Source organism: Misgurnus anguillicaudatus, chromosome 22 (assembly GCF_027580225.2).
Source record: "Misgurnus anguillicaudatus chromosome 22, ASM2758022v2, whole genome shotgun sequence".
In the NCBI taxonomy this organism is placed as follows: domain Eukaryota; kingdom Metazoa; phylum Chordata; class Actinopteri; order Cypriniformes; family Cobitidae; genus Misgurnus; species Misgurnus anguillicaudatus.
Window position 1 is genome coordinate 19,881,158 of NC_073358.2, and position 24,509 is coordinate 19,905,666.

The 24,509-nt window shown below is 35.8% G+C and overlaps 1 protein-coding gene and 2 long non-coding RNA genes across 3 annotated transcripts in view; 2 read left to right on the top strand and 1 right to left on the bottom strand.

Moving 5' to 3' along the window:
• Window positions 1-3,243, top strand: part of LOC141358756 (uncharacterized) — a 43,822-nt gene extending 40,579 nt beyond the window's left edge. The window contains exon 4 of the long non-coding RNA XR_012365177.1: window positions 2,937-3,243. This is a non-coding gene — a long non-coding RNA (uncharacterized lncRNA). The remainder of the gene's footprint in view (window positions 1-2,936) is intronic.
• Window positions 3,232-7,241, bottom strand: LOC141358757 (uncharacterized). Its single transcript, XR_012365178.1, has 2 exons — window positions 4,296-7,241; window positions 3,232-3,925 (listed from the first exon to the last, which is right to left on the bottom strand). It is a non-coding gene; the product is annotated as an uncharacterized lncRNA (long non-coding RNA).
• A 14,638-nt stretch (window positions 7,242-21,879) lies between these two features.
• Window positions 21,880-24,509, top strand: part of tmem161b (transmembrane protein 161B) — a 45,964-nt gene continuing 43,334 nt past the window's right edge. Inside the window, exon 1 of the mRNA XM_055200170.2 lies at window positions 21,880-22,140. Within this exon, the coding sequence (XP_055056145.1) occupies window positions 22,138-22,140 (3 nt within the window). The 5' untranslated portion in view covers window positions 21,880-22,137. The remainder of the gene's footprint in view (window positions 22,141-24,509) is intronic.

Genomic DNA, 24,509 nt, shown 5'->3' on the forward strand with positions numbered 1-24,509 from the left:
AATGTATTTATGTTTCCTTCTTTCGGGCACACTCGCCCTTTCTCACGCATTCTCTCTCTCTCACGGAAACTCTGTCTCTCTCGCGCACGTTGGCTCTCTCTTCGCTTCACATTTGTCCACAACCGTGGCTCATATTTGTGAGTGGGGAGGGCTCCGCCCTTCACTATCTCCGATTGGTTTAGACCACGATGGGTGTGTGTTTCTAACGTGTATCACCGCTTCGGCAGTGATAATCTGGGTTTGGAATGATTCTTAACATTTTTATAACGCGTGTAACAGAGTAACTATGCAGCACATAAAAAATGTATCGGAGTAAAAGTATTAAACTCATCGAAAATATGTACTGAAGTAAAAGTGGAAGTAGGAGAAAAAATAATACTTCAGTAGAGTACAGATACTGTCTTTTAGTACTTATGAACAGTAGTGAAGTAGTTCTACTTCGTTACTATACATCTCTGCAGAGTGGTTGGATAAAGTGGGAGAGGTTATTGGAAAACTGAGTACAGTGTGCTTCATGTCCAGTCAAATTGTTTGGGAAAGAGATCAAGCACCTCTTTCATTTCTTAGTAAAATAATGCGGAGTAGGAGAAGAAGTTGACACTGATAGATCAATGAATTCCGCAAAGTCAGTAAAAGCACATTTTTGCTGAAAAACACATCTCTGCTGATACTGGACCACACTTCAAAGCTGCAAAATCCTCTTGAGTCAGTATGCTGTTTGTAGCAAGTGCTTATACTTATTCCTACTTGTTGTTGTCTTGATTTTGTATTTAATACAAGAAATTTACACTATGAAAAATAAAGGGGCTTAAGAATGTCTTCACAGGGATGCCATAGAAGAACCATTTTTGGTTCTTCAAACCATTTAGTCAAAAAGCTCTTCGAAAGAACCATTTCTTTCATACCTTTTTAAAATCTAAACCTTTTTTAACCACAAAGAACCATTAGTAATTTAGAAAGCTTCTTTGGAGGTTAAAGGTTCTTAAAGGTTATGAAAGAACCTTTTCTGTCTAAATGGTTATTTAAAGGGGTCATATTATGAGATTGTTTTAAGATGTAAAATAAATCTTTGGTGTCCCCAGAGTGCGTATGTGAAGTTTTAGCTCAAAATACTCCACAGATAATTAATTACAGCATGTTAAAAAGGCTAATTTGTAGGCCTGAGCAAAAGTGTGCCGTTTTTGGGTGTGTCGTTTAAAATGCAAATGAGTGGATGAAATGCAAACACTGATCACAATGAAACTCAATTATGCTGTCATGTAGTTTTTTCTTTCTCTCTGCACTAAATGGCAGTGCTGTGGTTGGATAGTGCAGATAACCTAATTTTTCACATGCTTGTGGAGAATGGTTTACCCAAACTAGGTTACTGGGTTGATCTTTTTCACATTTTCTAGGTTGATAGAAGCACTGGGGACCCAATTATAGCACTTAAACATGGAAAAAGTCTGATTTTCACGCTATGACCGATTTAAAGCACCTTAAACATCTGAAGAACCTTTCTGTTTTACAAAAGGTTCTTTAAGGTGAAAAAAGGTTCTTCAGATTATAAAATGTATAAAAGAAATGTTTTTGAAACTTTGGATAAAAGAAATATAAAAGAATGTATAAAAGTATAAAAATGTATAAAATAAATGGAAATGGAACTTTTGACTAAATGGTTCTTTGAGGAACAATAAGGGGTTCTTCCTATGGCATTTCTGTGGGGAACCTTATAAGCATCTTTATTTTTAAGAGTGTATAGCAGACCACACATTTCATACCTGTCTAAAAACACTAGTGTACCTTGGCAGACATACGGCTAACACTATGTTCTGCTATACAGGTCATTATAAAGGCCTCTCCCCTGTGTAATATCTCACGCTTGTCATGGTCTTCTTAAGTTTAAAGAAATTTAATACCAGAAGAGAGGGAAAGCTGTTGGTGAAATCGGATAACTTATTATCTTACCCAACTGCAAACAAGAAATAATGAGGTGAGGCTGAAACACAGACCATACATTTATGTTCTTCACAATAATAAAAAAAAAAACATCTTTTCAGGTTATAAGGAGAGGGGTAAACAAAAACCATATGAGAAAATGAGGAGGAACAAAGGTGAAGGCTAGAACGTGTCGGACACTTGTCAGCCATTATTGTTTGTCTCTTTGTTAGTGGAGAGTACATCTCGATTTTTGAGAATGTGGCGATCTTTTTGTTATTCATGTACAAGAGTCTCAAAATTGTTAGCGATAAGTGATTCATCTGATTCATGTTTCATAAAGAGACAGAGTTTGGTTTCCTTTTGTTGAAAAATGGCTTGTTCATAAGTCAAACTCCAAGTCAATGGAAGTGTTACAAATGTGTGTATCTTACGGATGTTTTACATTTTTAAGATTCAATTTCAGGATGTGAGCTAAAAGTTTCAGTGATTAGTTATGAGATATAAATACAGTAGTCATTGGTTTTATTACAATAAACTTTTCCACCATCAACATGCAGAAAGTTCCTTTCCAAAAATGATTGTTCCACAGAGAAAGTGATGAAACTAGGACATTTCATTTCATAAGAAAAAGACTGAGAAGCAGACAGAGATTTCCAGGATCCAAATGTTTTCAGAATTCAACTTGAAAGCTCATTTCACGACCATCCTACATTTGATATTTTTCTTTGATCTATTCTCAAACTGTTTGCTTGAATGAAGTTTGTATGCTTATTATAAAAGCATCATATATTGTTAGGCTACCTAAAGACAGCTCTTAATATTGGGAATGCCCATACCCTTCACAGTAAAAGACAACTTTCACTAAAACTGGCACGCAATGTGGATAGCATGTATAACATTTTCAATCTTAATTTTTCTTAGAAAATAAAGTTCAATGTTGTTTTTTATGTCATTTGTGTCATGTAGGCCTACTATAAATTGCAATCCATTCTAAAATGTTTCTTTGTCTCTTGCAGGTTGAGAGACTTCAACAAGTCATCCTTATTAGTGTCCAGCACCTGAAGGCAAGAGGTCAAGAAATGGGTGACCTATTTCATATACAGCCTTGCTAACATGCAAAGATATGCATATGTTACCTAATGTTGGTCTGACAGGGAAGCAAAACATACGTTGCTTGTATAACCCTTGATCCTTGCATTGTGAAGTGTTTTATTTATTTATAGTATGATGAAATTGTGATAGGATCTAACTTTTTTCAACATGCTTGTACTCAAGATTTTATTCATTCATTAAATAGTGTATTTTTCTAAAAAAAAAAAAAAAGAACAGGTCTCGTGATTTATTTGCTGAACTGTGGGTGATGAAATATTTAATATCCTGGGTATTAAAATGATCAGTCTCGGATCCATTGAGAGGGTTGACATTGTTGAATCAGTACCCCACTGAGGTACTGCCGCATAGGGAATTATTGCTTCAGTCTGAACATGTCACCTTTGTAATATTTCTAGGAATATAACATTTGATTATCCTTTCTTTCTTTTTAGATTTTCTCAGATTTTCTTTGTCTTTTCTTGTTTAAAATTTCATATACAAACAGAAAATAAAAGAACAATAATTTCTAGTCTCTGTGTCATTGCCTGGATTTGATTGATATGGATATTTCACATGCATAATGCCAAGTAACTCTTATACTCCAGATTTTCATATAACACAGAATAAGGTGAACTGAAACAAATAAGCAAGAAAACTGTCCAATCACAGGCTTCATATTCTCAGAAAAGCTGGTCTGCTTTTTTCCTTCAAATTACATCAGAAAATGGTCAAAATGCACATATGAAGGTACTTTGGTCTGACGATGAAAGTTCTTATATTCTCTTCTTTCTGTATATGTCACATAGAATTGATCACATGGGTCGACCAAAACACCTGAACACAAAGCCAGGCATTGTGTGTCGAGCTGACCTCAGTGTCATTTGACTCTGTTTTGGCCAGGTGCTGCCTGTATCTGGAGCAGAAAATGTTTTTGTTTTTACGATCAAACCCGAAATAAACTGAAGCAATGAGGAAACATTTAAGAAATATTACCTAAATCAAAATGCATCAAAAGTGTAAATTGTAAAGTTATGCAGAATTTCTATTTATTCTTAAGCAGCCACAATCAGTTGAAGGATAATTCCGGTATTTAACACTTTGAGTCTCATTTCTGGTTTGTTTTGAATGAACTAAAGTGATGGATTTTGACAATGGGTCGTGTCTTGAGTTTTTGACTCGTTTAGAAGCGTCTCTTGACTGCTTCAGAATGGAAGTCAATGGCCATGCACAAACATGTCATTAAAACAACACTTAACGTTCATTTTCAAAACTGTGCTACTCACCGAGTGGTTCGTGGTGTTTGTTGATGATTAAAAACAAGTTGTGTAGCGAAATACAGTTTCTGTCGTGTTTTATTTGTCATTTTGTAAAATTCCATTGACTTCTCTTGGAGATTCATTGCTCGCTGATATATCACTCCGCAGCCAGGAAACAGAAAAGGGTCTGTTTACATGTGGTTGTAGTTTTTTTCGCTCGGTTTCTCTCAGAATAAATTTTTCCCATATTTGTAGGGCTGGACCAGAATATTCGAATATTCGTTCCGTGGGGTTGACATTCGATTTTCAGTTTTGAGATTCAATATATATAGGCCTATATATAAATATTTTACAGCGTTAATGCAGAGCTTTTGCCAAGCAGGAAGTGCGCTTCACGCTCCCGCTCTATAGGTGGCGCAGAGAGACCAACATCCATAGCCAACAGCCACCAAACGGCACCAGTGGAAGAGATCGCCTTGAACGTAAAGCTCGCTTCCTGCTTTGGCATTCACGCTAATAGTGTTGTAAATAACATTCAGTTTCTTGCAAAAACTGATTGATTAGCTTTACAAGACATCAATATTTCACACGGAGTTATGGGGGATTACTGTTGTATTGGATATATATGCTTTAGCTCTTAAAGTGTGCGGATCTGTTGACTTGCATGACGGAGCACTGGGGTTTCTGCAAAATATCTTCTTTATTGCTCTGCTGATGAAAAAAACATATTGGATGGTGTAAGTGTTATAAATAAACTTGATTTTGAAAGTATGCTACCGTTTTATTACAGTTTGTTGGACTACGTTCATTCATGCTTCAGACTCAAATATAGAGCGGAAGTATATACGCGGTTGTGAGGTATCTGAAAAAATAGTTCCACTATAGCAAATAACACGGATTGAAATCATACATTGCGCCAATATATTTGTTTTTAATCATCAACGAACACCACAAACCACTCGTTGAGTAGTACAGTTTTGAAAACGAACGTTAAGTGTTGTTTTAATGACATGTTTGTGCATGGTCATTGACTTCCATTCTGAAGCAGTCAAGAGACGCTTCTAAATGAGTCGAAAAGTCAAGACACGACCCATTGTCAAAATTTCTGTGTCCATCACTGTAGTTCATCCAAAACAAACCAGAAATGAGACTCAAAGTGTTAAATACCGGAGTTAACCTTTAAAGGTAAAAATAGCATTGTGCCCTGAGTAGGCTACTTAAATAAGTCAATAAGTGTCATTCTTTGTATAAGGCAAAATGCCTCTTTTGATTAAAAATAAACATGTTATAGATTTTTGTCTAAATTTCTGTATCCATTTTCTTTGGCCTCAGTCATTATGACGGTGTTGTATAGTCCCAGCAGGTACACAAGACTGTGATCTTGTGACTTTCCACAACCAAGATAAGAACTGACCACATGACTGATAATTACACACAGCACATATTGTGGTGGTACCTGATTTGCATTATCTGCATCTAATTATTTCATTGAATTGATGAGTATTAAAGCAATCATATAGCACATGTGAATAAATAGTAACAGTAACAAGTGTAAAAAAATTCTTCGACTTTTTCAATGGCACTACTGTGCACGGGGGATCCTGTGACCATGGATCTTCTGTTTTCTCTGTAGTTCCTTCTTGAATTCTTACAGCATGTGTAACTGTGTGCGTGTTTTTCTGAGAATCACACACAATTTGTCCTGCAGTTGTTTTACTCATATTCCATAGATCAACATTTGGATCATTTAGTGATGTAGCCACTCTATCTGGCATCTGTTGAACACATGAATTCACTCTGTGAATCTGAGTTGTTTCAGTCCAAACCTTCAGATTAATGATCTCAGACTCATAATCTATATTGAAAATAATAAAGAATTAAAAATGACAGGCAGGGGTAAAATTTGATTAGGCATATTGACTGACTGATGTCCATTGTAAATCTATGATGACTGATGCTCTATTCTTCAGTTATGAAACACAGCTTTAGAGCAGATCTTCCCAGAACAATGCCTCTGCCTGCCGAAACTCCTCGGCACAATTGAATTGTCCGAAAGTGCGTAGAACCGCAAAAAGCCTGCTAGCTTTGCTTTGGAATCACTTACGAATAATCCTAAATCAGTAGCAAACAATGAAACTCAATATACCTTTTGTTGATATTTGAATTTGAGAGAAAATACAACAACCACGAGAGCTTTTAAGGCCAAGTGACCTTGTTGAGGTCAGGAAGAGGTATCTAACTTTAAAAACTCCATTACCTACTCCATGACTTGGTCTGTCTCTTTTTTTTTAAGAAAGAAGAAAGTACTGTGCAGTATTTTACCCTTATCTCCCGATAGCAGGTCTTTGTGTTATCTTATTCTTATTGGTAAGAAGGGAGAAACGGAAAGGAGGGAAAAAGGCTCCAAGGCGCGACACACGACGCACTCCCCATGGATGGCGAGATAACAAACACTTTCTTTCCAAACTTTTTCACACTTTAATGCTAAAGGAGATGAGAGCCAGCTGCATTGTAAAAGGAGCTTCTCTTGGATTTCTCTACAGACAAATAGAGGGATACATCTGAAAAGCAGAGCATATGCCACGGTATGCGTGCCTGTGTGTGTGTGTTTGCGTATATGTACGCGCATAGAGTCGAGCTGTATGGCACAAAGAGAACTTTTAAAGACAGAACTGTGTGACATAGTCCCAGAGTGTCTGTCTGCCAGTCAGAATTCCCAAGCATACTTGGTGATGTCCTCCAAAGCACAGATCTACCTGCGCAAGAGGGGCCCTGTGACAGAACACATACCGCACTGATTTTCACAGATGGGTTGCAATGGCCTGTGAGGTTTCTCTCGCTCTCTCTCCTCACACTGAGAATGACAAGCAATACTGTAGTAGGCCACACTATAGCGGGTTTAACACAAATTATAGTTCTCATTTTGTACCACATAAATCTAAACACAATGTTTTTTTTCATGATACATGAGCAGATTGACTTCTGTGTGAATTGCTTGGAAATTGCAAGTAACTTCCAAATATATTTATTTGTATATTTATATTTATATATATACTTTTTTTTTATTCGTTGCAGCAATTTACATAATAATAATGTTTTTATAAAGAAATGTTTTCACAGACATTTTTCTATATGTATCAAGTCCAATGATCTGATTAGGCAATTTGTGTGTGTTTGTGTTTATGTGCATCAGTACTATTATGTTACATGTCTCAATGCATTTTGTAAATTAAATGTTGATTCTGCAGTGTATGTTAAGTGAGGTCTGTAAGATCTCCAGAGATGTAGAAAACTCAGAAACCAGTTCAGCTTTATCTTTTCTCACTACAAGTTGGTGTTGATATGTAACATTGATGTTTACTGTTAACCACTGTTTTTGATGGTGGTGAGAGTAAAACATTTATATTGGTCAATAGCAGGTTAGCTCAAGCCCTTCGCTACCTATATGATTTATTTCTGGTTCACCAAGTTCACTGCTGCTGTTGATTTATGTCTTTATATGGACTGAAGTGACAACCAAACAAACAGGAATCAGCAAATTTACATATAAGCAAGCAAATGCAAAAGCATAGGAAACAAACACTATATGCCATTTTTTTTTTATTATTATTTATTTGCATTACATTTGTTTGATTAGATGTAGAACATTTAAATTACAAAATAAATTAAAAACATTTTCTAATTTCTTTTTAACATTGATAAACATGATTCTGTTATCTGAAAATGCGTTATCATACTATTACTTGCTTTACTTTCATTTTATTCCACCTTGTTTTCCCTAATGTCCATTAGAATAGATCCATGACCCATTTTTGCTGTGACCCACCAGCTGAAAACCACTGAGGGATAGCCTGCAATTTTGAGAACGATAGTGCTTAGCAAACAAGCTACAGATACCACCATTTCACAATACGTCAAATAAAATACAAAGTATGGTAGCTGTATTAATTATTAGGCTATTTATGTAAAACTTTATAATGAACAGTCACAGAAAATGGTTCTGGAAAGTATATTACTCATAAATGATATACAGAGCTGGCCCAGGGCATAAGCGAACTAAGCAGTTGCTTGGGGCCCCCAAGCCACCAGGGGGCACCATGCCACCAGGGGGCCCCCAAGAGCACACGAAATGACAGTTTGAAATTTAATTTAATTATTTTTTGTTTTTTATATGTATTTTTATATGTATTATGTCAGTGGTAAACAATTGTGGTAATTATCCAAAAAGCAATATTAAATTAAAAAAACACAAATGTTATGTTAACTGGCTATTCATCCGGACCACTCGTCGGCGACATTTTTGTTTCCGCGCGCCCTGCTTTAGCCTTTGGTCACAGTAGCCACAACTACCAGATAAAGATCAATAAAACACTTCCAGGAGGATTGCAATATGCCCAGCATATGTTGCAGAGGAACCGTTCGTGGACACCATTTACTTCCATAGTATTCTTTTTTCCTACTATGGAAGTGAATGGGGTCCACAAACGGTTTGGTTACACACATTTCTAAAAATATCTTCCTTTGTGTTCATCAGAACAAAGACATTTATACAGGTTTGTAGCAACATGAGGGTGAGAAATGATGATAGAATTTTCATTTTTGGGTGAACTATCTTTTTAAAGCCAAAAATATTCACCAAGTGTCTACTCTATTCTGTTTTGGATGTTTTAACCAAAAGCAATAAATTGGTTAACTTGTTTACAGTTAATGCATTGTCTGCTTGTTTTTTCAGATACATTTTTTTAGTAAATCTTACTTATGCCACAGAATCTGACCATTCTTGTGCGTTTGCTACTATTATTAGAAATTAAAAATTGTAGAAAGGTAAAAACATACCTGGCAGATATTGGTATGATGTAAGCAACACAGCTACAACTTAATAAAACTCAGCTTAGGGCCCCATAAAGGCTTGGGCCGGCTCTGATGATATATACTCTATAGTAAGATGTTGAGGTTGATCTTTTGAGCTTCTCTCCATTAGGATCCGTCTCACAGGGTTATCCAACTGTTCCGGGATCCCTTTTTTCTCCCAGCATGCCTAGAGGCAGTGTAGTTTAAACAACTGGACTACTTTTTGTCTTTAAACTCACAACCAGTGAAAATGGTCATTGTTTTTTGCATCTTAATAAAAAGGAAAATAACGCGAGAGAGACCAAGAGCAAGATTTGCTTTTTATTTGCTTGGTATATCGTTTTCAAGACACTTTTGATAAGGATGTTACAGAGAACCTTTCTTTTCGAGTAGCAACTAAAAATAAGGAAAGGCATCACAATGATTTTTCAATCTAAAATATGAGTAGTCTAATAACTGATTTTGTAAATTATGTTATGTCTGGCCATTTTTTTCTCTTTGGAGCCTGACATTTGTTAATTGGCCTTTGCATGAATCAAAAATGTCTAATGTCTTATTACACTCGAAATCGTTGTCATATAAAGAATTGAAAGTCATCAAAAAGACTGAAGTCAGCTGTGGTTCTCATTAGCTGTCATTTAATTCACCATTCACTGTATATGCACAGTCAGTCCTAATATAATTTTGTAAACAACACTGGAACTTAAAAACTTTTCTTGTTAAGAACATGCCACACACCACCACAAATCTCTCTTTACCTTTCAATGGCCTTATATGGGTCAGCCAAGCTATTGATGTCTTGCTCAGTTTGGTTTAATTTAATGAGAGGCAGGCGCAGCAGGCATTAATATGCAAAAATCAAATGACATCTCTCAAATGCTTAAGTAGTTTATTATACCATAATCCTTGTCCTTCAGACATTGCATTGTAATTTTCAGATTTTTACAAATATATTAAACAAATGGAACAAATTCTGTGCCGCTATCACTGCAGCCCATGTCTCAGGGTCAAGTTCTTCAATTCAAAGAGGACATGGAGATCACTGGGGACTCACAAAAGAGGTTTGGTCTAGACAAGGTCCCCTCACCCAGTGCTCATGGCACGGTTGAAATCCCTAGAGACACATCATTCATTTCCATATTCTGTCACTACTTGCCTGGTCAGACACCAAATATCATCTGCTAAACTCCCTAAGACCTTCAACTTGAACTTCAGACAAAACAAAGCATAACAATAAATGCAAAAAAAAGAACAACATGTGGAGGATTAAAAACTGAGAAAGCGATGCCCTGATCAAGTGTTTTTAAAAATATATCATTTTTATTGTAAATAAAAATTAAAGCAACTGAAATTGACATATTTTCATAATGCTTTTACAAAGAAGCTACATTATCTTAACATGGATGTCTGCTGGTCTACATTTATTAATAGTCTAGACCAGACAATGTTTTTAAATAACTTTTAAGACAGACACCTGCAGATCACAAACAGGACATCCTCATTGTATTATCCTTTAGGGAGTGGTCTCCGACAGTCCTATTTGACTATGCCTATATTCATATGTGTGAGAAAGGCCTTACCATGGCTAACTCTAATGCAAATCAGCCTGAGAGCATGGGAATATCTGTCTGTCTTTATAAAAAATGCTTCACCATCTCCATGCCTGAAGTATTGTTTAAATACAGACTGGTTTCCATTTTATGGAGAGATATAACAAAAAGACGGCATTTCTCCAACCTTGGATCACTATTAACAAGAGATTTAACAAGCCCCAGACTCATAAAGACAATTGTTTTCTGTGTTGGAATAAATTCAAGTTTTATGATACAATATTCTGATCTTGCAATAATCTTGAATGCCCACCCCTGAGACTTTTTTTTTATTTACTTTTATAAACTAAAATCTAAACCTTAAAGGCATATTTTATATTCATTTGGTATTTGTATACTTTGTATTTTAAAGAATTGTTCCCCAGTTTTACAATTATAGCAGGATTTTATAGTCAAAATTCAGATTTACACATTAAAGTCCCCATTTTATGACTGCTTTTCCACAAGTTAAATAGGTGTATGAGTTCCATAAAGCATGTTTCAAAAGTTGTTTGCTCGAAATAGCTTGTAGGAAAAGATTGTTACCCATCTCTAGGAGTCTCTGTTTCAGGGCATTTCAGATTGTGCTGTTTTGAGCTAGTCATTACATATTTATGAGCTGCTGCTCCTTTGATCACGCCCCACTACTAACGTCATGTGCGTGTGCATAGTGATATCGTGAGCAGTACAGACCATACTGTGTTTTTATTTTATATATTATTATTATTAACGGTTTATGTTGCCAACAGACAAATCATGCAGAAAAGTATCACTAATAAGTACACTACAGGAGAAGAAACTCATGACACACAATGATTCTAGAGTCAATTGTGATGTAACGTTAGCAGTCTTAACAATAAACTCATTTTCCCTGGACAATGCTAACATATTCCCGTTATAAAACATTTTCAAATGCATTATTTTTCGCAAATTACAGAAATTAAGACCCGCCGAGGGATGTATACTGCTTGTGGACCGCGTGCTAATTGCTAGAAGCTAGCGAGAGGTCCGGACCGTAAAGTTATAAAAGGCTCGGGGGTTAGCCTCGTCAGAAAAGCCGGGTCGGTAAGGCCCGGTCTCGGTTAGTTTGGCAAAAAAACGTTTAATTTGGCCCAAGCACTATTACTTAGTTCTTGTAGAATTGTAAAATAAAGACATTAAATTTTTTTTTAACTTTCGAAACCACGCTGTAAACTATCTAGCCTGCAAAAATATCTATAGCCTACTGTTTACAAACAATTTTAACATCACTATACATTTAAAAGGTATAATTTACCTGATTAGCATCAATGTATGATCTCTGTTTTGAGATACAGATGCTCTAGCATCATAAATGTAGTATTTTGTGACAGAAGATGACAACATGTAAAATATAACGTGACTTCTTACCTTTTGTGTTAATACAACAAATCGAATCCAGTCTATTTCAGATGTGTGAATGATCCATGAAAGTCCAATAAAATACATCCAATGACCATTTTTGTCCACAAATGCGTATAATCCGTGAAATATAGATACATAGTCTGTTGTTTACATCAGATTTCGCATGAAGGTCTCATCGCCTACAATCTGAGGACTATTTGCGTCGTAACACACTGTATATAAGATTACTCCGGGTTCCAATAACCACGCATTAAAACTTTGTTTTTAAAAGTAGGCGGGAGTATAATCCATAATATCCAAATAGCGCTGTTATTTCAGTGAGACATGATAACAGCAGGGTATCAGCAAAGTGACTGACTGCTCTGTGCTCTCTCTAGCTCCCTGGTGGGTGGAGACCTGCGAGTGGGGTGGTGGGCGGGAAAATTCAAACTGAATGTGACGAACCGGCTATTACGTCACAACGGAGCTGAGTTTGAACTTGCGCAATCTGAGACTCAAGGCAGAGGACATTCAGAAACCTGTATCTCACTCAAAACAGCATGGATGGATTTTTTTCCAAGTTTGTATGCGTGTGGGAGCATCAGAGACACAAAATAACACACCAAAACCCAGAAAAAGTGAGTTTTTCATAATATGGGCACATTAAATAAATTAGTCTTAGCTGTAGCAACGTATGCTTTTTGCAGCTAGATTGGTACAAAATAGCATGAATTTAAATTTCTTAATAGCTAAATACATTGTTACATCTATAGAATAAATCTCTCAACGGAGCTTTTATATGAAAAGTGATGTCCAAGGAATAATCCCATACACATCTTTACACACAGGCTCGCTTGTACAATTTAAACCTGCATTCATTTGTTAAGATGAGTCATATTCTACCAGTGTTGTATGTATGGGGTATTGAGACAGACCTGCATCTTCATCAATAATATACTTCAGCTTAGGCTCTGAGTCATCAGCATACACCATCACTGTACTGACATCATCCTGTCATGACAAGGACACCTATGTGATGCCCAAAAAATGACGTCACTTTCATTTAAGTTACCATATTTGCTAAGGACCTCCAAACGTGCAAGAGAAAATGACAAGAATGCAAAATGGCATTTTGCAAAATGAAAGGAATCTAGAGGGCAATCATACAGCAGGCTTGATAGAAAGTCACATTGCCAGTCATTAAAATAGATCTCAGACGTGATATGCATTTTATTGTTTTATCAACCACAAATTCATTGGCCTTGGCTCATTTTCTATAAAGAACATAAAAATTAACAACTTTTCAATGACTACACTGTCCACACTCCTATACATATGTGGGGTTCGGGTCAACTGGAACCGAGGGTATTAAGAGTCTGATAATTAAATGTGTTATGTAACTTCACTCTGTTTCTTTCCTACCTGGGACTCCTGTGAGTGCAAGACCCAAACCCTTTATATACAAAAGTTTAAAAAATATGTATTCTTTTTGTATTCTGCAATGTAATGGACAGAAAGTAATAATTAGTAATAATAGCAATATAAAAAAAAAAAGAATTAAGCTGCTAATACAGTCCTACCCAAAACAGTTCATTATAATCATGTACTTTTAGTAATAAAAACCATAACAGACAGACAACTGTAATCACAATAACTTATTTATTGCGAAACTTTAAAATCAGTTCCAAAAATAGTTAAAATGATGATGTGCTGCTCTGTCGTCCACTCTGGAGTATAAAGTACAAAGTAATTACTCCACAAAAACGTCTGGACTCTTTCTGTCAAGGCGGGTATTTCAAATTTCAAAAGTACATCGACAGAAAGACTGTAATGTCGGAAATTTGTGACATAGCACACAAGAACCAATGAGCGTTTGATATCATTGCCGTAAAGCAATGTGCCGCAAGCTTCTTGAAGTGCAATATTTGAATTTAAATTCATAACAAATTCGAGATTTGACATTTCACTGCTGAGAGCTAGTTTCAAAATCACTGGATAAAGGGCTGAATTTGGATCTGTTCCTCGCAATCATATTCATTTAAAAGACGTGGATTACAGCAAATTAATAAAAGTAATATTATGTGAATTTGTGTTGTGTTTTGGTGTAATTATTGGTGTGTGTCATGGCAAACAACGTTTTACGTATGTACGTATGTTTTAATGTGTATGAAAACATAAGTATAGGGACATGTGGTACAACCACACTTTACATAAAAATACACACGTATTCTCCACTAGAGCCACAAACATTGACCAAATAACAAAAGTATGAACACCGCGCGTGGGTTAAAATTTCAGCAAAAATAAAATGCATTGCGTTTTGATATTCCTGTCATAATGGCCATAAGTGAGTGATTGTGATGGTATGTCATTGATGTACAAACTGCCACCAAACACAATGCATTTATTTGAACTACAACAGCTGCCTATCTAAACCAACTACAAAAAGAGAGTGAGCAAGCTTTCTGTGTGGGTGTGGTATGTGAGTGTAAAAAAGGACCAAAGGCTGTGAATGCATCTCATGATAAAAGATAAAAAAGGGCATATTGAAAATTTTTATTATTAAATTAATAATTAAAAGAACAGTATGTAAGAATTTAATATCAATTACTCTTAAAATGGCCCTGATATGTCACTAGACATTAAGAAATCATTTCATTTCAAATACTTATATCATCGACAACAGTGGTCTGGCCAGGATATTGTCATTTAAAAAGTGGAGTTGCAGCCCTTAACTGATGTTTATGTTGTCATTTTGTGTATTAGCCACCAGTTGTGTGATTGCAGTACCAGTTTTAGCCACAAGTTTTGTGATTGCAATACCAGTTTTGGCCACAATCCTACATACTGTTCCTTTAACAATGTAACCACAAATAGTAGAGTGGCGGAGACACTCTATGAAGAGGCCCAAGCGCCATTCACGTTGAGCTGCAGGGTCGAAAGGTTCCTCAAGTTCACATGCTCTAGGGTCATTGTTATGCTAAAGTTCCAGCCCCCACCCTATGGCCGGACAGAAACTATTTCTTGAAAACTTCTCCATTGGGTGGTTGTTCAAGGGTGCTTTGCATGGTCAGTGTTCAGGACTCTTTCTTAAAGATGTGCATGCTGACGGGGTTGCAGGTGGCAGCGAATCATTTTTTTTTTGTGTCATTTTATGTATTGTTTTCTCATTTCTTCCCTTTTTTAAATCATTGTTACCTGGGGTTGGGTTTAGATTTGGGGTTTGGGTTAGGATGAACTTTAGTGTATTGGTTTTTCTTCCGCTTTTAAAACTATTCTCGCCTGAAGTTGGGGTTTGGGTTAGGATGTCTAAAAATGTAACAGAAAGTGATTCTAACGCAACCCCAAGTGACAATGGTAAGAAAATGGGAAAAAAACAATACATAAAATGAAAAAGAAAGTCGTGCAACAGACACGAAGGGCTCTATCTTACACCCGGCAAGTGTCTTTTGCTAGTTTCCACCCTGCGCAATTAAAATTTTCACGTTAAGCGCCACGTTGTTTAAATAGCAAATTCATTTGCGCACCCTTTTGCACCCATGGGCGTTCTGGTCTAAAAACAAGGTGTGTTCAGGCGCATTGTTGGCGCGTTGCTATTTTGAGGCAACTAAAATAGACTACGCCATTGACCAACAAAAACCTGGTCTAAAGTCTAAAGTCAATGGCGCAATATGTTTTTTTGTTATTTAAAGAGCACATTAGTAATATGCACCTATAAACGGGAGGACAACGCGGGTTTGCTTATCACACACATGAATGCACAGCAGCACAAAAACGTTTTTAAATATGAAAGATTAAAGGATTGAATGTAAAATATTATTATTGAGTCTCTTGGACATAAATGAGGACTAATTATGAGACGTTAGAAGGCGCAAAGAGCTGCTTTCACCTGTAGCCTGGTAAGTAAATAAATGCTTTGCTTTAAACAAATGCATCTTTTTTTAAATGTTTTAAATGCTACCTCACGGATTTATTGTATGACTCTGTACCTGTGGATATGGTGAGATGAGAAACATTTTTAAGTAATGCTTAAAAAATCTCGTGACGCTGTCCAAGTGCTGAAACGTGAGGAGAGCCGTTTGTAAATTCTTTATCTCCTGTTTGTTACAAATAAAGTATTTTTAGAGTACCAACCTTTTCTTACATACTTGTATATTATTTTTTTGATGATATTGGATAGCCATACATTTAAAGCAACTAAAAGCCTGCTTTTTTAGAAAACTTTTTTTAAAGGTTTTAATCCAAAATAACAATTTCAATACAAGTGAAAACAACAAAATTGTTTAACATTAATCTTAATTGGTGGTCTTCTTCCTCAGCTTAGTTTTTCAGTTTACAAACTCCGTTATCTAAATAGGGATTAGACATAGCGCCAGCGCAACAGGCTTTTAAAGGGGATGAGATCTGAGACTCTCATTGGTTTATTGCACGTTACGCCCGAAATACTCCCATTTCTCATTAAAAAATTGTACCAACCCTTTCGACCACAAACCATTTTTCCCGTCGTTAAATTAGCAAAAGTGGATTCGGACACGCACATTTAGACGCTGCGCTGTGCGCTTTAGACAATGCGTTTAGATCGTTAAAATAGGGCCCGTAAAACTATTTATAGAAATCATACACGAAAAAAGACATTCGTGCTTAAGACAAGAAGAAAAGCTGAATTTCTTGCCATGGACATGAATAAATTAATCAAATTTTCCGTGACTATAACAAAACTTTCCATCAGATATTATATACTCACTGTATAAACATCTTATATCTTTTATATCTACCATGTATTACACAAAATATAAACGTATTGAAAGGTATGCTTCTGAAGACTTGCCATTAGCTTGTTGTATTTGAAGGTCTAAAAAGGATTACAGTTGCTTACCGTTGCTTACAAGTTTGTGGAGATTAATAGTTCCTTTTCTTATGGTTTGAATCAGGGGTCTCCTTTTGTGAACCAGTGCTACCACAACTACTTTTTAATATAGTGTACTCAACACTCTTTTGTTTTACTTGTTGATTTTATTTAATTTTACTTGTAAAAGTCAGATTACAAAGGGCACATCACAATGTTTTTGATTTGATTAATCAAATCAGTTTAGCATCAACATTTTGCTTTTTATTTCATTTTAATGATATTGTGACAAAAAAGGCAAATGAATGGAGAAGTAGGACTATTTGTATCTGTATTTGTATTTGTATTTGTAACAGACATTCTCAAATATCTGCTAAATAAACAAGTAGTCCCATAAATAAGATGAGAATGAGATGAGCGGTCAGTGAGCTCTGGTCTCTGGGGATAAGTAATCAATTTGACTTTAACAAGAGAAGGTCAGCAGATAACACACTGAGAGGTCAAGGTCAAATACTGGCCGAACACTCTTTACCCAAAAGGCCAAGCTTTTTATCATTGCAACACGTGTTGTTTGCTAAAGGTTTTTACAAATTTTAGATCAGTGACTAAAATATTACATTTAGGCTAAACGTATGTCTGATGAAATTTGTATCTATTTGTAGCTTTATTTCAAGGCAAAGTATAGACTTCATGTCGCAGAAAAATCATGTTTATTAAAGTAAAACAAATACATTGAAAAGCTTTCAATCAGAAAAAAATGGTAGGCCTATACAGACAGATTGCATTCACAACAATCCGAACAGAGGCTAAATTAAATTATGTATTAGGAATGTCAGTGCAAATTATCCTATGGTGCCATGAAAATGGTGTCTTGAAATAATTTTCCACTCATTTTGAGACAAACCTGATCGCTCTGAAGCAGATACATAATACAATCAGAAAAGAAGGGTGAAACCGGACATGGAAATAACAGCAAATAATTGTACTGCATCCAGACAGCTTTCATCCCCGTGATCTTACTGTTTTAATGATGTGCCATGTCAGCTGTGCGTGTCCGTGATTCCTTTTTTGTCCGCTATCAACCCAATGCAAAATAATAAGGCTGGCTCCATATAAGAGCTAGGAGGGCCCGCCCTCCCCACTCTTTTAATTATCACATCTCTGGATTGCACGTGCCGTGCAGAGCTGTGGCAGAATCTATTCAATCTAATACCCTTAGTAGACATATAATATACACAGCAGGCCGTTTTTGCTCAGGATGTCCTAGTGTGGCTGCTGTATTTCTAAGAATGGCCTTTGGAAATTTTCTTCAACTTTTTTACATCCACTGTTTTGGCATACTGTATATGAGGCTTATTTTATAGTTATATACATGGGACATAGGGATCATGTCTTTTTCTGTTTCGGCCGGGCAGCACTGGGCTTAAGCGGCTTTTGCTATTAGGCAACAGAGTGGGCACCAGTAGGGTAAAATGAATTGTAAGGTGTGGGAGTTCACAGCAGGGAATCTATCTGACCCAATGGGCCCACAAAGCGAGCCTCATCGAGATGGTCCACCGATCTTTCAAAGCAGCTTGGGGTGTGTTAAAAAAGCCTCATTTAGAAAACACTATATGTAAAAAAGACATGCTTTTCTTAACCTAATAATCCTGTTACACCGTTGCGTGTGATTTGAAAGAAATATATGCAGCATTACAGTTTGAAAGATGTCTTGATATATATAGAGTTTAATGTGTTTGTTTCGAGAACATGCCTAAAGCAATAAAACTCTTTCCCTGTGGTTTCACGAAAATATACAAGGAGCATACATTTATTTTCATAGTATTCCTTCCATCATTCCCTGTGTAAAAGATGTTAGGGGCATAAGAGCAGGGTCTAATGTCAACAATGTACTGAGGTGACATTTACATTGATAGTGTATATGCAAGAAACACACAACCAGTTTAATTCCTTTATACAACATTATGTCTCTAGAAAAATTGTATGACATTTGAAAGGAAATGTAAAATATTTCTAAGTGGACTGGATATAAATGCCACACTTTCATAGCTTGAAACAACAGAAAAAATAAATATTGTATAAAGCTACAGTAGATAAGAGCAAGTTTACTGCATTTTAATAATAATAATAATAATAATAATAATAATAATAATAATAATAATAATAATAATAATTTATATAAATAATACATTTATAAATTAATATTAAAATTATAAATTGACACATAGTCACTGTAATCCATACTATTCCACACACACAATACCATGGAAGAACCAATACTGACTGAATGATAGTGTATTTTAAAAAATGAGCTCTTTAAGAGGAAGAGTTGTTTCTTACTCCCTATGTTAAGAGCTGAGCAGCTGGGGGCCCTGCATAAATTTAAATCATGTTGAATAAAAAAAGTAAAACTAAATAATTATGCTGTTTATGCTGTTGTGTTTCATTTAAAAATACCATGAAATATAACATGTGCCTTTAAAAAAACAAGCGGATTTGAAATACAAAAGCTGGGCAGTAGTTTTTTTTATAGTGTATTTATATTGTGGAGATGAAATAAGGGAACAGACACCAAGAAGAAAGCTGGGGTGCCTGTGAAAGTTAAATGTGATCTCTTCTGACCCACATATGGATTTTCTTTCAAAAATAATACATGCCGTATGGATAGCAATTAAGGGAATTTTCCATCAAACTGTACAAATCAAAAATAAAAAAACAAAACCACATTTATTAACATCACCTGTAAATTTCAAATATTATAAAGACTCAGTCATTAAATACTCTTAGGTTTGATATTCTCTTCGAGGCATGCTTCTAAATATCTGAAGAGTCTGGATATATTGTAAGGAAAATGTATGCTGATTTATATATATATATACACATATATATACACCAGCGTGGCTGTATGGGAGGCATATTGTCCTTTTATAAATGTAATTACAATAACACACACCCTTCAAAAAAATGATCCCCCTTTTTAACTGGTCTCTCAAACATGAAAAATGATGCACAGGATCATGTACACTAAGGCATGGCATGAATTAAGCATCTAAATGTACATATTTCTGCTTATTAAATGTGTCATTTAACTAAATTAATAAACAGATGTTTATGGCTGTCAGGTGCCAACTTAACAAATCAATGTTAAAGCTTAAAAATTCACATAGATTTAACTAAGGGCATTCAGAGTTAAACCCTTATGAAAATTAACCTTGTTTTTGTAGTTTTTAGCCTATTGATTACGAATGGCAAAACCACTTCAGTATGCTAACCATGTTTTCTGTATCAAACCTATGGTTATGTTGTGGTAACCATGGTTTAACTATAGATCAGGGGTGGCGAACGTCGGTCCTGGAGAGCCGCAGTCCTGCAGAGTTTAGCTCCAGCTCTAATCAAACACACCTGAACAGGTAATCAAGGTCTAAGAGTTACTAGAAACATTCAGGCAGGTGAGATTTAATCAGGGTTGGAGCTAAAAACTGCAGGGCTGCGGCTCTCCAGGACCGACGTTCGCCACCCCTGCTATAGATCATCGTTTTTGGTTTTAAAGGGGACATATCATGAAAATCTTTTCCATGTTTAAGTGCTAATTGGGTCCCCAGTGCTTCTATCAACTTAGGAAATTTAAAAAAGTACAACCCAGTAACTTTGTTTTGGTAAACCAATCTGAAATGTGATGAAAAAATAGGTCATTGAAATTTCCCTCCCCTTGTGATGTCAGAAGGGGATTATACTGACCCTTAATCTGCACTATCCAACTACGGCACTGCCATTTAGTGCAGAGATCAGCTAATTTGCACTTAAAAGGACACACGCAAAAACTGTACATTTTTGCTCACACCTACAAAGTGGCAATTTAACATGTTATAATAAATTATCTATATGGTATAGAGAGATATTAAAAATGAATAATAATAAATAATAATGCTGACCTCTAAAATAATGTTCTGATGCAGTTTGCAAAAATCAATGATAAGTGGGAAAATTATGTTGCTTTGAAAGGTACTGACTTCATATACAAAACAAAGTAAAAGTGGTGAAAGCTAAAAGGCATTCTAAAAATAACACAATAAATAAAGGCAAAAACATGACACTCGTAAAACATCAAATCCATTCATTTTTGACAGTTACAAACAGCAGTTGAACAAACACCCACTATATATGCATACAAAGGTCTTTAGTAAACACAGGAGAGAAAGATCTTGTTTACTGTAAACTATAACAGGGACACAGGGGACAGAGAATATTACACTACCAGTCAAAAATGTTGGGACACACCAGCATAACGTTTTTAAAAGTTTGCTATAAAAGTAACACCAACAAAAAAATCTAAATTATTTTTTATATATTGAGCTTCTTCAAAGTAACCAGCCTTTGTCTACACTACTTGATCCAAAGAAATGCATACATATTCATACAGATATTTATCTACTGACACATAAAAAAATCTCTCATTTAAAAAAATATATATTTATTAATTTCAATGACACATTAAATGCGAAATTAAAAACAGATTCCCATTTCAAGTTCTATTCATACATATAAAAACAGGGTCACTATCAGGCATAAAGGTGAATGGGGTTGATCTTTTCTTAACGTCAGCAGGTAACGCATTTTTTTAAACGTGCGGTGATTATTTCACTAAGAACTGAATTGGTGTTTTGTTCTGCTACTAAAAGTAAAGAAATAAAACCAAAGCTATCACGGGGTTAATAACACCGGTAGGAAAAAGTCACATGTACTTCGTTCACTGTTTCCGGTGAAGGGGTCCTACAAGAGGCGGAAGCACCTCAAAATAGTGCCTGTTTAAAAAGTAAAAGGAATATATGGTTTTGATTCCAAATTAACTTAATAACGTTAACGTATATGATGATATTTTCCCTTAATTCATTGTCTTACCATTTATATCAATTTAATGTTTTTTGTCGTGGTCACAACCATCCTGGAAACCAACAGGCTGCCATTGGCAGCTCAGTACCGAGAGTCTTAGCGTGACCTCTATTGCAGTTGAAAACACAGCGGAGCTGCTTGTGAATCAGTTAAGGATCAGTGGAGATGCTAAGTTAGAAGTGTATGGGGTCTAAATTTTACTTGTCAACACAGTGCTCTCAAATAACAGCAACGTAAGACAGGCTTATGTGCTCCGTGCCGCTGGATTTCCGACTCGGGAGCTCAGAGTGTCAGCCGGCGTTGAGATCTATCACTGCACTGCAGCATCAATATGGTTAGTGAGGCACTGTTTAGATTCTGTTGTCTTTAACGCAATTGCCATAGTGACATGTTTCTTTTAGATTATGCTTTTTTTATTTAAGACTGCGTTTTTAATTATTTGCTGATTATAAATACATGCTAACGATTGTGTTGTTCTGTGTCATTGCTCAAATCATCAGATTTGAGTGGGCATTACATCTCAGGGATGTGTATGTGGGTGTTTTATTTTTAAATTTTTTAAAACATAATTAAAAAATGTTATAGATAATGCCATTTCACTGGTAGGTGTTAGACATGTAAAGCTGACAATAAGATGATGCTGGTAAGAGGTTGTGGCTCACCTGGTGCAGGTAACCTCTGGGGTTGTGTTGACCTCAAAATGCCCTCCAGTGGAGGACAGCTTGGAAGGGCATGTGAATTATCACACCAGTAAAGATCTCATACTCCATAAACATAGACAACTATACTATTTTTTATATTAGCACAGTGCATAAGCCATCAACGCAAGTTATAGAACAAGAAAAATAAAGGATATAGTTTCAGCATTTAGCGAAACCTCAGCTTCTAACCTGTCACATTTTATCAAAAACATGAGCTATAACTCATATATTCTCCAATATATTCTTTATCGATATTAACTATAAACTTTTACTGCTGCATGTAGAAAATTAGACTATGAATGTAGACCATGTAATTTATGTGTAGATGCAGTGTTATGATTCTTATTTTACTCAATAATAGGATTATTAGGTTAAAGAATAACTTAAGGTTTTAAATTACTTATATTTCACTAGCACAGTAATCTTTGGTTAAATTTTAGGCTACAACACATCAGTGCTAAACTGGGTAATGAAATCACATTAATCTATAATATCACAAAAGATGACATGTCATCAAGCACATAATCAGTCCATGTTCATGTTTGGTGTAAAAATGTATATTCTGTCATTATTTACTTATCCTTAAGTTATGGTGGACAATAGGGCTGGGTGATATATTGGAAGGGATTGTCATGTGCATCTTGTCAGTAAAGCTGACTCCCTAGTAGTAAATCACCATCACCTGCTTTCAGGTGAGGAGCAGCATTTACTACACAGAGCTGTAGTTCACTGACAATCTAGGCAATAGAGGGTATGCATTGACGTCACTTTTCCATGTGACCACGCCGGAACTCGCCCTGCTGAGTGACAAATGAGCAACAAAATGGCTGGATTGCATAGCGGCTGCTGCGAAAATGGCAGTAAAACTGACTATTATCAGCTTAAATAGAATTTAGTTAGACTTGATAGCAGAGGTGGACACTACTTCGTTACATTTGTTACATTTTCCAAGCATCTGTGCTTTATTAGGTTGTTTGTATTGGGAAAAACATTACTTCACTACAGTCTAATTCTACGTTGGAATTAGGGATGTCAAAATATGCAATTTCCCATATTCGATGATCATTTAAATTAACGATCAATCAATCGAATAATCGTTAACAGTAATAGTGCAATAAGCCATTACAGCAGTGACACATAGCCAATGACATAAAAGTGTGCGTAAAAATGCCAGATTCCTCACGCGAAATAAAAGTTTTTATTTTGTCTAAATAACATGCTAGTGGGATTGTAAAATGAGTCAATGTAGTTGGTGTTTTGATATAAATCATCAATTGAATCTCGTAATGAAATATAATGACTAATAGACACAGTAAACTCCGCCTCATAACGGGCACTCCGCACAGTCGGATGAAAGTCCGTGCGTCCATGACAAAATAAGTTTTCATTATCATCAAGTGTTATTTTTCTAGTTGTTCACCTTGCTTTCTGAGTCGTTGATACATCACTTGTTGTAATTATATCCAAGAAGCACACAAAGGGCATTTTTCCCGTCGTCACCTCAGCTTAGACCTGCGGCGTACTTTCAGCAAAGATGCTTATTATGAAGACTTCAACCTTCCATTAGAAAATCCGTTTAGCATGTAGCGCCTCAGCCAGTAATGATGACGATCAATGATATATGTTGTGGGCGTTCAGAGTGTAACGACAGTCAGTTACAGTTTACATTTAACAGTTTCTTGACAGAATGTAAGTTTTACATTTTAATCTGTTTATTAAAAACGGCTTCTGGTCTCCTTCCCTGTGTAAAGCAGTGTTAGCAGCGTTGCTATGCTAATCTTGCAGGCTTCCCTGAAAAGGGTCTTTGCTTTCAGTAACTGTGTTTAGATTTTCGGCATCGGAACCTCTCAGATCCACTGCGGATGCCATTTCATTGCGTTACCAGCCAGCCTTGTCTCGAATGATGTTATAAAGCCCAAGTGAGTGTTTGGCATCAAGCATCGTTGTGATCATGGCTAGTTTAACTTCGTGCTTGTTTAATTTTTTCACCAGCTGTGTATGT